The following is a 12,737-nucleotide window of genomic DNA, read 5'->3' as shown; positions in this document are numbered from 1 at the left end:
TATATGACGTCATACCTCGTATATTCGAATCTAAATTTATTGAATGGACGTACTTGAAAGGAGCTGTTTGTTTAGGTTGGTGGAGATGGTCTCATGCTGGATGAGGGTGAAGGATGTTGAGCAATAGAATGTTATTGATACCAATATGAAAGATGAAAGATTTGCAACGATCAGACTGACAAGTCAAATTTTAAACCCAAAATTCACAGAGCTGACAAGTTGTATAGCAAAATATAAGAAAACCAAAACCAACTGCTATTTAATAATAAATTTTATCCTTATAGCAATCATCTTCTATTGGAAGGAAAATAAAACAATTGAAAGTAATGACCCCAACAGAAAGGTTTGAAAGTAATCTCCTGAGTGGGTAATGTTTGAGCAATTCACAGAGCTGACAAGTTGTATAGCAAAATATAAGAAAACCAAAACCAACTGCTATTTAATAATAAATTTTATCCCCATAGCAATCATCTTCTATTGGAAGGAAAATAAAACAATAGAAAGTAATGACCCTAACAGAAAGGTTTGAAAGTAATCTCCTGAGTGGGTGATGTTTGAGCAAAGCTAATACAAACCCGCACATGCGAATTGTTTGATGGTTCATGGGTCAGTGCTGCCAATCAATCAAAACGCTCTCAGAAAAAGAAAGAAAAACTTGTTTGAAAAATATTAACTCACATTTGGTAACTATGTACATAGCTGCAGGAGAAGAAATCCCCCTGAAAACGAAGTAAAAATTCCAACTTCTATCTTCAACAAAATCGAAAAAAAAAAAATAATTTTTACACGAGAAGATGAGGTGAGGTGTTGGTAAGTGCAAGTTCTAGTCTGGCAATGTAAGTTTAAGACTGGTAAAGCCCATACATCACGCCCTGTCCACCATCTTTCTCAAGCCAGAACACAACAAATGAACCGTCAAACCAAAGTTAAATATTAGTTTTCTTGACAGCTTTCTGGTCGGGGAGACTGAGAGTACCTACTTAGGGCACTGAGAATTTCTAAATTTCAATGGACTGAAATTTCATCTACGAAATTCCTCATGTTCGAAAACTTTCACTAATCCTTATCTTGTGGGATATCCTAATACTCTACTATGTGCACTTCTCTCTCTAAATTTCCCTTCATTTTCACCATTTATGTAGTTTCGTAAGAATTCCTTTGATATCCCCATGTTCAGGAGGTATGTTCAACTTTCATCCTTTGTCCTTGGTTATAAACTTCACAAAGCTGGCCCTGCTGAGTATGAAGCATGTGAAAAAGTTTATCATCTAACTCTATGTGTTCTTTCTCATTTTTCCCTCTTTCCTCCCATCTTATCTCTCTTCTACACATCTCTTTCTTCTTTCCTCCTCTTTCTCTCATTCTTTCTCCCTTTTTGCAACCATCTTTATCTCTCCATTTCCTGTCTTCTTTCTTTTAAAATTCCTTAGCACCCGTAGAAGTAATAATAGTATACATCCCTTTGAAAGTACCTACAATATTATACTGACATAAAATGGGCGTTTGATAAAATACAAAACAGTACCTGTTCTCATTATCACGGACTTCTCTGCCACCACATAGAAAGTAATCTCCTGAGTGGGTGATGTTTGAGCAAAGCTAATACAAACCCGCACATGCGAATTGTTTGATGGTTCATGGGTCAGTGCTACCAATCAATCAAAACGCTCTCCGAAAAAGAAAGAAAAACTTGTTGGAAAAATATTAACTCACATTTGGTAACTATGTACATATGGCGACCTACAAAGTAACAAGTTCTACCATATCTGCATACTTAGTCCGGTTTTCCTTGGGTTTTCTTTTCCAAGTAGGATAGGTGGGTAGGTACTTAATAAACGTGCCTAATACACCTCCGTACTCCCCCTCCAATATAACCATCCAATACATAGCTTGCAGGCAAAACCATCATGGTTGAATGATAAAATTAGTAATGAATTTTCTCAGGCACTGAAAGGCCTACTGAACTTTTCCCAAGGATGCAGCTGTATCTGATACACTTTATACCTAGCTATAGTTGGGGGAAAAAAGATCAGCACCTGAAGGAATTTTTTAGTGTTTTACTGAAGTTTGCAAGATTTTAACTTGGTGGAGAAGGGAAAACGGGATTGATTTTATGGGGAAAAATAAAGGTATCCCGAGGCTATTTGAACTTTCTATCTTTGCTCTGGTCTGAGAAAAACTACACCTTTCAAGTTGAGGTTCTTTAATCCTTTGAAACATCCTGGCTTTTCTGAATAAATCTAATAATATCATGTGACAGTGGTGGACAGTTGAGGAATAGACAAGTTGTTATGAGTTTCTATTGAAAGTATGTACATATGTACAATTGTACATATTAAAAACACTAGATCAATAGAAATTATAAAGTTAAAAGTACTGAATATGGTGTGTGGTTTAGTTTTTTTTTTATGCTACAGTTTTAACATGAAGTTTCGTAGGGTTAGTGCTAGTGATGATTTTCTCTTTTTCTTTCAAACTAGAAAAAAAAAACTTGGATGATTTTAATAAAACTTCAATAAAATCTAATTTAGATTAATTTTCTCTTCCAAGTTAAATACTTAATTAGCAATGACCTAATGACCATTATTTTTGTAAAATGGAATTAAAAAAGAGCATAATCATTATAATTATTTTCTTTTCAGTTCAAAAACTTTTATTTTGTTTTGTTTTTTTTTTTTTTTTTTTTTTTTTTTTTTTTTTTTTTTTTTTTTTGGCTACAGTTTTAACATGAAGTTTCGTAGGGTTAGTGCTAGTGATGCTTTTTCTCTTTTTCTTTCAAACTAGAAAAAAACTTGGATGATTTTAATAAAACTTCAATAAAATCTAATTTAGATTTCTTTTCTCTTCCAAGTTACTTAATTAGCAATGACCTAATGACCATTATTTTTGTAAAATGGAATTAAAAAAGAGCATAATTATTATAATTATTTTCTTTTCAGTTCAGAAACTTTTTTTTAATGTTCTTCAACTGTGTACTGATCTAATCGATAGTAGAAAAATAATAAAGTAACTTTAATATATTTTTCTATGCATAGGTAATCTTCCATGTATAATAAATAGAAAATATAAAATCGAATTATTCGAGCAATAAAACTTCATTCTTTATTTCATTCTTGAACATTAGGAAAATTAAAGATATAAAATCAATGATAAAACTATTTTTATATTCTTTCTTCCAATAACAGCCCCCATAGCTCAGTGGTACACCGCTGGACTTGAAATCCAGGGGGTTGGGGTTCGAGAAACACAATACACGCATGAAAATCTAATTCTTATTATTATTTTTTCTTCTATCTAGGTACTTTTGTAATAGGATCACCTATCCAAATTTGATTCTAAAATGAATAGCCAAATCGTAAAAGGTTGGTCCAATATGGACTGAAATTTGTCCAACAAAGAAATTAGCCTATGAAAGCGAAATTGGAACTCTGGAGTAAGTTCTACAGATTAGTCATTATTTTCAGGCCTACTCGTGCTATCTTGTCAATTAGACTTTCAAAAATTCCCTAAAATGTCCCAAAAAGGTGAAATTCTAGATGGGATGTCTGTGGAGGGGAAAAGAAGTTCTCTTTTCTCGGAAATTGCCTTCATAAAATGTTAGGTGCCCATAAAATTTATTTCGAGAGCCTGTTTTTTTACCCAAAATGTTTCTTTTTATGCTATGGGGTAGGAACACTTTGGTAGCATGGCATCTAAATTGATAGGAACCGTACCTTCCATGTGGGTAATGTTGAACATAAGGAACATTTCCTCTACATGTTTTTGGAAGGGGAGATGACGCTTGGGTTGTTTTCGACTCTTTTTCGGGATTACGAAACTGTGTGTTGTAGGATGTGTTATCTACTCTTGTGAATTTTTCACTATCTCTTGCCCTGTTTAGGCTGTTGAATTGGAACAGGAATCCCCTCGCAACGGACACCGATTTTCATCTACATACTCGTACATATACATGGTTCATTTACCTACAAAATTCCTAGTACATGTTTTTGGAAGGGGAGATGACGCTTGGGTTGTTTTCGACTCTTTTTCGGGATTACGAAACTGTGTGTTGTAGGATGTGTTATCAGCTATACTCTTGTGAATTTTTCACTATCTCTTGCCCTGTTTAGGCTGTTGAATTGGAACAGGAATCCCCGCGCAACGGACACAGATTTCCATCTACATACATATACATACATGGTTCATTTACCTACAAAATTCCTAGAAAAAAAGAAGAAAGTCGGAAAAAGTCAAAGAAGCACTGCGCTGATTCCCTAGGCATGTAAAAGTAAAGATTTTGAATAAAATGTATAAGTTAGGGGAGAAGAGGAAAGAGATAGCAGAAAGACAAAAGTGTCTTGAATAGAAAATACAAATTCTAAACAACACCTAAGGTAGATATAATTTCTTCTTCTTCTTCTTCTTCTTCTTCTTCTTCTTCTTCTTCTTCTTCTTCTTCTTCTTCTTCTTCTTAGTGTGTCATATCCATTATACTGGACGTTGGCGATCAAATTGGCTAAATCATTATTATCTACCACTTTAGCTATTAAAAAAATAAAAAGACAATTGAGATTCAACGATCAACAAAATATTTGGTGAGCTTTCGAGAATTCTCAGATTCTCATCATCAGACCAAGATTGCGAGAGAGGTGTTTACTCTACTGGAGTTGAAGTGAAGTCAATTCAATGCTTGTCACAAATATCGTTCTCCAATCATTACACCTAGATAAAATTTCTGACTTGACTTGGACTCGAACCACCAACCCCTAGATCGAAAGTCCAACGCGTTAACCACTGCACCACTGAGGTTGGCGATGTTTGTGAATGGTAAAATGACATTTATGACCTTTACTGAAAGCATTAAAAACCGGATGGTCCCATCTGCAGGTTTACCAATTTACCAAAAGCACCGATATAGTGACTGAAAAAGAACCAGAGAGAAGAGGTTAGGGATCCAGAGATGAAGAAGAACGAGAGGCAGGAGAAGAGGCGAAGAAGAAGGAAGCGAAGAAGAAAAAAAAGACCAAGAAGAAAGAGTGACGGAAGAACAAGAGGTTTGGCAGGAGAAGAGGCAAAGAAAAGAGGAGAGAAGGGAGATGAGAAGAAAAATAAAGGGAAAAGGAAGAGATAGAGATGAACGAGAGATAAATGTATAGACACGTCGCCTTGCTGATGTGTTTCGAAAAGGAGTGAGCGAGAGAAGAAGAAGAAGAAGAAGAAGAAGAAGAAGAAGAAGAAAGATAAAGAGGATGAAAATGAGAACGAAGAAGATAAGAACCCATTCTACTATTCCACTCTCCTTCTTCTGTTCCGCCTTCTTCTCTAATCCCTTCTCATCCTTCTCCTCTCCCCTCCCACTTTTCCTTCCCAGACTATCTATTCCTCCCCCTCCTCATCCTCATCCTCTCTTCCAGGCACATTCATCACCTCCTAGTTTCTTCACCTTTCCATTGTCTATTCTCGGTGATAAAGCGAATGTGGTTTGGTGGAACAATAAGCAACATTCAGCCTGGGTGACGTCTGCTAACACAATACATGCATGAAATAGTACAGCTACAATACATGCATGGAATTCAGATAGTGAGTATATAGCGGGGCCATTGTTTTAGATATTGTGGAGGAGGAGGTAAATGGGTAGTGGGCGTAGATGGGGGAATAGAGGAGAAGAGAAAGGCATGCATGGAATCCAGATAGTGAGTATATAGCGGGGCTATTGTTTTAGATATTGTGGAAGAGGAGGTAAATGGGTAGTGGGCGTAGATAGGGGAATAGAGGAAAAGAGAGAGAAGGAGAAATAAGACGGAATGAGAGAGGGTGGTAAAGGAGAGGAAAGGGAGGAACTAGAGGGGAAGGGAGAGGAAAAGTTAAAAGGGAAAGATGAGGAGTTAGAGGGGATGGAAGGAAAGAGGGGAGAGGAGGAGATGGAGAAGAAGGTAGAGGACGGAGGAGGAGGTAGATGGTAAGGGATAGGATTTAGAGGACGGAGGATAAGGGAAGGAGAGAAAAGGGAATCAAAGGATAGATCATAGGAGTGATAAGCTAATAAGCGTTGTATACGTATACCCTGACTCTCTGAGTGTGCAAATTTATTGTTATTAGTAGCTGATTTTTGAAGCATACCTATATCTATTAAGGTGTTCATGTTCAGTACCTACTCTTCAGGTGCTTAGGGGCCTTGAAGTAATGCGAAAGCGGTTCCAAGGCACCTACTTATAGGGCACTGAGAGTACCTACTTAGGGCACTGAGAATTTCTAAATTTCAATGGACTGAAATTTCATCTACGAAATTCCTCATGTTCGAAAACTTCCACTAATCCTTATCTTGTGGGATATCCTAATACTCTACTATGTGCACTTCTCTCTCAAAATTTCCCTTCATTTTCACCATTTAGTTACGTAAGAATTCCTTTGATATCCCCATGTTCAGGAGGTATGTTCAACTTTCATCCTTTGTCCTTGGTTATAAACTTCACCTGGCCCTGCTGAGTATGAAGCATGTGAAAAAGTTTATCATCTAACTCTGTGTGTTCTTTCTCATTTTTCCCTCTTTCCTCCCATCTTATCTCTCTTCTACACATCTCTCTCTTCTTTCCTCCTCTTTCTCTCATTCTTTCTCCCTTTTAACTTTCATCCTTTGTCCTTGGTTATAAACTTCACAAAGCTGGCCCTGCTGAGTATGAAGCATGTGAAAAAGTTTATCATCTAACTCTGTGTATTGCTCCCTTTCTTTCTCATTTTTCCCTCTTTCTTCCCATCTTATCTCTCTTCTACACATCTCTCTCTTCTTTCCTCCTCTTCCTCTCATTCTTGCTCCCTTTCTTCAACCATCTTTATCTCTCCATTTCCTGTCTTCTTTCTTTTAAAATTCCTTAGCACCCCTAGAAGTAATAATAGAAGTATACATCCCTTTGAAAGTACCTACAATATTATACTGACATAAAATTTAACGGGCGTTTGATAAAATACAAAACAGTACCTGTTCTCATTATCATGGACTTCTCTGCCACCACACTTAAAATTCCTTAGCACCCCTAGAAGTAATAATAGAAGTATACATCCCTTTGAAAGTACCTACAATATTATACTGACATAAAATTTAATGGGCGTTTGATAAAATACAAAACAGTACCTGTTCTCATTATCATGGACTTCTCTGCCACCACATGGAAAAGTTTCCGAGGCATTCACAGGTAGTTTGAAAATTCAAAAACTCCACGGAGTTTGTAAAAAGAGAAAGCGTCAAAGAGGAGATTGAATGGAAGGATTTTAATAAGAGGATTCTAGAAATATGGGTGAAAAGAAGTTAGGTATACGTATACGTATAAAAGCCTACCTATCTAGATCTCAATACTGCAAAGCATAAGCGCTTTGAAAAAGGGGAATAGCAGGAATGTGGTTCTGCCTTTATTATGTCCATAGTTTACAATTTTACATAATACCTAAGTATAAATAGGTATCTAACATAGGCACATAAGTACCTAGGGTGGTAGGTACTGAATTTTGTGTTTGTTGTGAGCCCTCTTCCTATATAGGACTTTGACATATATAGGTAACACAAAGGCACAAAAACACACACGCATTTTTCAGTACTTATTCCAGAAGTTGTCCATTGGACTAAATTCGGTGTATACAAGACCTAACCCTAACAAGACCCCTAATACAAGTCCTACAAACCCTGAAAAAGACAGTAGAGTAGTTCAACACACAAAACACAAACTATAATGTATTACGATAAAACCCAACAACTTCAATTTTTCGGATAAAGCTCCGAGTTAAATGAATGCCATACACACACCCGCCACCAAACATTTATCCTACCTTTGCTCTTGTCAGCTGAGGTGGTTTCATGATGATGCAATCCTTGGTCTTGGTCAGTATACTCAGTAGGCATCCTCCTGGATAGTCGGTCTGAAATAATAACAATACAATAGATCAGTTGCGCTTACTTGGGTGGTGTTTCAAAGTCATGAGAAAGCGTCAAAGAGGAGATTGAATGGAAGGATTTTAATAAGAGGATTCTAGAAATATGGGTGAAAAGAAGTTAGGTATACGTATAAAAGCCTACCTATCTAGATCTCAATACTGCAAAGCATAAGCGCTTTGAAAAATGGGAATAGCAGGAATGTGGTTCTGCCTTTATTATGTCCATAGTTTACAATTTTACATAATACCCTTAAGTATAAATAGGTATCTAACATAGGCACATAAGTACCTAGGGTGGTACTGAATTTTGTGTTTGTTGTGAGCCCTCTTCCTATATAGGGCTTTGACAACATAGGCACATAAGTACCTAGGGTGGTACTGAATTTTGTGTTTGTTGTGAGCCCTCTTCCTATATAGGGCTTTGACATATAGGTAAAACAAAGGCACAAAAACACACACGCATTTTTCAGTACTTATTCCAGAAGTTGTCCATTGGACTAAATTTGGTGTATACAAGACCTAACCCTAACAAGACCCCTACAAGTCCTACAAACCCTGAAAAAGAAAATAGAGTAGTTCAACACACAAAACACAAACTAATGTATTACGAGAAAACCCAACAACTTCAAATTTTCGGATTAGGAAAATTAAAGATATAAAATCAATGATAAAACTATTTTTATATTCTTTCTTCCAATAACAGCCCCCATAGCTCAGTGGTACACCGTTGGACTTGAAATCCAGGGGGTTGGGGTTCGAGAAACACAATACACACATGAAAATCTAATTGTTATTATTATTTTTTCTTTTATCTAGGTACTTTTGTAATAGGATCACCTATCCAAATTTGATTCTAAAATGAATAGCCAAATCGTAAACGGTTGGTCCAATAAGGGCTGAAATTTGTCCAACAACAAAGAAATTAGCCTATGAAAGCGAAATTGGAACTCTGGAGTAAGTTCTACAGATTAGTCATTATTTTCAGGCCTAGGCCTACTCGTGCTATCTTGTCAAATAGACTTTCAAAAATTCTCTAAAATGTCCCAAAAAGGTGAAATTCTAGATGAGATGTCTGTCCCCATTTGGCCTGTCTTCTGGGCGTTGACTTAAGTCTTTCACAAAGCTGAAAATTCACATAACATTTCCTCACAATTCTCAGAAAACTTCACACCTCACACGTTCTGTAGTATAAGAATAATGTTATTTTAACCCTTCATTTATCTCTTTCTGAAACTCTGGTACATTATGTCCTTTTGCTAACTTCTCTGAGTTACTCGCTGCCAAAGAACTTTACTTTCGCCCAATGATTTTTTAGCGCACCATTTTCTCCTGAAGAGCCTAAACTCACCCTCAACGTTGGTTATCCACAAACCACTACTTTGGCCTAGCGTCCTAGCAAGTTGACACCGAGTAGTACCTAAGAATACAATCAATACCACTAATACCACTGGAATGGTTCGGTGCAATCGACCCTAAAGAGTACGCATTGCAGGCAGAACAATTTAGTCCTCATTAAAGTTGCTGAACTGAGGGGAATTCAGTAAATGAAATCTATGAACTATAAAATACAGCGGGGGAGGTTAGGAGGAGGAAGAATTATGAGAAAAGAAAGAAGAGTTTTGTAGAACGAGCAGGGGGGAAGACAGATAAGACGAGAAAAATTGCGGAGGGAGAAAAAAAAGTTGCAAATTCTCCCTCAGTGATGGGACCTTAGAGTCCGCAGTTGAGCAGCAATACAACTCCCTCCGAGGGACTTTCGATTTAAGTTGAGGCTAATTAATGAGCAGCATCGCGTCCCAGAGTGCTCGCTTCTTGTGTTTTTTATCCCCTCTTCGGCCTCTTCCTAACCTCCTATGCGCCAAACCCCCCCATCTTTTATTATTTTTGACGATCTTTACGAAAAAAATACATTTGGACAGTTATATTTTTCATGAGAATCATCAATTAAAAAACAACACCACCAGAGCAGAGGGTAGAGGTTTTTCCCTGATGGTTCATTGTGTAGTGGTGTAGGCTAAAGGCTAGAAGCTATAGAGGTTAGAGGGTATTTGGAGGATATTCGGAGGTAAAATAAAAATGCTCTAGTGTTGGAGTCTGCTTTTATGAAATCTTCTTCTTCTTAGTGTGCAATGTCCATTACTGGACGTTGGCGATCAAATTGGCTAAATCGTTATTATCTACCACTTTAGCTAAAATTTTTAAAAAAAAAAAATAATAATAATAATAAAAAGACAATTGAGATTCGACGATCAACAAAATATTTGGTGAGCTTTCGAGAGTACTCAGATCTCAGATTCTCATCATCAGACCACGATCGCGAGAGAGGTGTTTACTCTACTGGAGTTGAAGTGAAGTCACTTCAATGCTTGTCACAAATATCGTTCTCCAATCATTACACCTAGATAAAATTTCTGACTTGACTTGGACTAGAACCACCAACCCCTAGATCCAAAGTCCAACGCGTTAACCACTGCACCACTGAGGTTGGCGATGTTTGTGAATGGTAAAATGACATTTATGACCTTTATTGAAAGCATTAAAAACCGGATGGTCCCATCTGCAGGTTTACCAATTTACCAAAAGCACCGGTAGTGACTGAATATTCCTGTTCACCACACAACTACACCACTGACCCTTACGCTCTTCCGATCTTTAGGTATTTTTAAGGCAGAAGAAAGGAAAAACTTTCTACCGGTACAAGTCTCATTAATAAAATATAAAATATATTTCGTTATTAATTTCAGTCGGGTTCAAACGCCTACGAAGCCGATTTGGACGTTTGTGATAAAATTAATTAAAAAATCATTATTTTACGAAAAAAGAGAGGAGAAAAAATGTTACCTGGGGCCTAAAATAAACATCTTGGAGAGAAAAAAGGAATAATGAAAATTTTCTGGAATGGAATTACGTAGGAAAGAAATTCAATTTTCAAAATGGGAAAGAGATCTTAGTGGTGGAAACATTGGGGGGGCTCAACTTTTGAAAGATGGTTGCTGATGTGGTCCGTCTTAACTGTAATAAGGGTAAGAGCCTAGGAACACCCATTTTTGGCCAAAAAAAGTTCATTGAAGACATTTTAACCAACCAAGAGATTAAATTCCAATATCGCCCATTTCGTTGTATCTAGGTACCTATATCCTCAAAAAGGTGAAAATGTCCCCGGAAAAAGACTATAATAGTGGTTCAGAAAAAAAGACCCGTTTCTACATTCTTCTTTTTACTCTGATAGAGCCGCCACTAGTCACTTACCAATTAAAGCAGCTAACTTCACCGCGTACTGCAACATTTCCACAAGAACACAGCCGAAAAACTTCGACTTTGCCTTTGTCGGCAGAGTCGAACCCGGGTCCTCAGGTGTAAAGCCGAGTGTGACACCACGGAGGTCACTATGTTCATAGAGAGAGAGAGAGAGTTATAGTGTAGTAAGCTGAGGGGAGGTACAGAAGGATATCTGGCTTTGTCACTGCAATAAAATCCTAAATACTCTCTCTCTTTCACCCCCTCCTTCCATCGACAAAGTGAAAAAAACGTATTTCAGGAAAAAAAAAAAAACATATATCAGTACCTACCTACACAAATCGATGGAAAGATCAAAGAAAATTTCCAAATTGATTTCTTCCCCCCTTTGTTCATTACAAAGTCGGTAGTTTTGTGAAGTGGAGGGGTTGCACAATGTTTTCGCAAAAAGCGCAGCAATGTAACATACAGAGGAAGAGGTGCAGAGGATAGGAGAAAGCCAACCGTTCCGAGAACGAACCTTATCTGTTTAGGATAAAATGTGCCCCGGGCGGGAATCGATCCCACGGTCAAACGCTTACAAAGCAGACGCGCTACCTTCCAAGGGGTAATTTTAAGTGGGTATCCGACTATCCCTTTACAATATTCTTCAGCCCTTAGTATTAACACTATTAACTTATTTTACCGGTAAAATCCACCAAGCTTCTTCAAACAAATCTTGGAGTGAGTGAGAGGACAATACGGCTGGAGTTTTCGTTGTTCGCTTATTCAAATTTTAATGAACCTGGGGGTTTCCCTTGTTCTCATCAGGGGCGTGGGGTGCTTTTTCCGATTTCAGTGAATCAACTTTATTTTCCTAATAACGAAATGTTGCAAGGAATGTTTAGCTACATACCTAAGAAGTTGATTTTATGAGTACAGATATATTTTATGATGACTTTAGTATCTAACAGGGAAAGCTTCGATTTACGTCCCGAGTGACAAATCTGATTTAGGTCCCGCCGATTTGCGTCCTTGAACGAAAAAAATAAAATAATAATAGCAATCAACTTATCATATTACAAACTGTCTAATATCCCAATAATTCTGATTTCAGATCTGTGTTCTCCTTCTATACCGTCTCATTATCATGCACGGAACACTGCCCTCGTTTCTCCCGCAAGATAATCCTGCCGCATCGAACCCGTGTCCGCAAACCCGGTAAGTCGGATCCGGCATTGTCTCCGAGCATGCGCAAACCTCAATAAATAAATTTTATACCTGAACCTGTAGGTACATAGTAAACCCATTGGCGCTGGTGGGTTAATAAGCTTTGTGAAATTCACTGAGAGATGCCAGCCTAATAGTTAGCTTGGTTGGTGGCGCGTCTGCCTTGTAAGAGCTAGATTTTCTATTCTCGCCCGGGGCGGATTTTATCTTGAACGGATAATGTCGTTCTCGAACGGCTGGGCTTTCTTCTATCTTGCCAAACTCTTTTAAAAGGGGAATAAAAAATCACCGAGGAAAAGGGAACTCTCCGCGCGGCCTCGCAACTTATCTGCTAGATTTAGACACAATTTTCCTTAAGAATTTGAACCGTTTTGTCCAATCTGAGACAC

General features: G+C 37.5%; 1 protein-coding gene across 1 annotated transcript in view; it reads left to right on the top strand.

Moving 5' to 3' along the window:
- The window catches only part of LOC103507667 (transmembrane and TPR repeat-containing protein 1-like), a 133,738-nt gene that overhangs the window by 42,883 nt on the left and 78,118 nt on the right, over positions 1–12,737 (top strand). The window contains exon 5 of the mRNA XM_026822482.1: positions 12,236–12,339. Within this exon, the coding sequence (XP_026678283.1) occupies positions 12,236–12,339 (104 nt within the window). The remainder of the gene's footprint in view (positions 1–12,235; positions 12,340–12,737) is intronic.

This window comes from Diaphorina citri, unplaced genomic scaffold (genome assembly GCF_000475195.1).
Source record: "Diaphorina citri unplaced genomic scaffold, Diaci psyllid genome assembly version 1.1 scaffold333, whole genome shotgun sequence".
In the NCBI taxonomy this organism is placed as follows: domain Eukaryota; kingdom Metazoa; phylum Arthropoda; class Insecta; order Hemiptera; family Psyllidae; genus Diaphorina; species Diaphorina citri.
The sequence above is the reverse complement of the archived record's forward strand: the minus strand, read 5'-3'. Positions and strand labels throughout refer to the sequence as shown.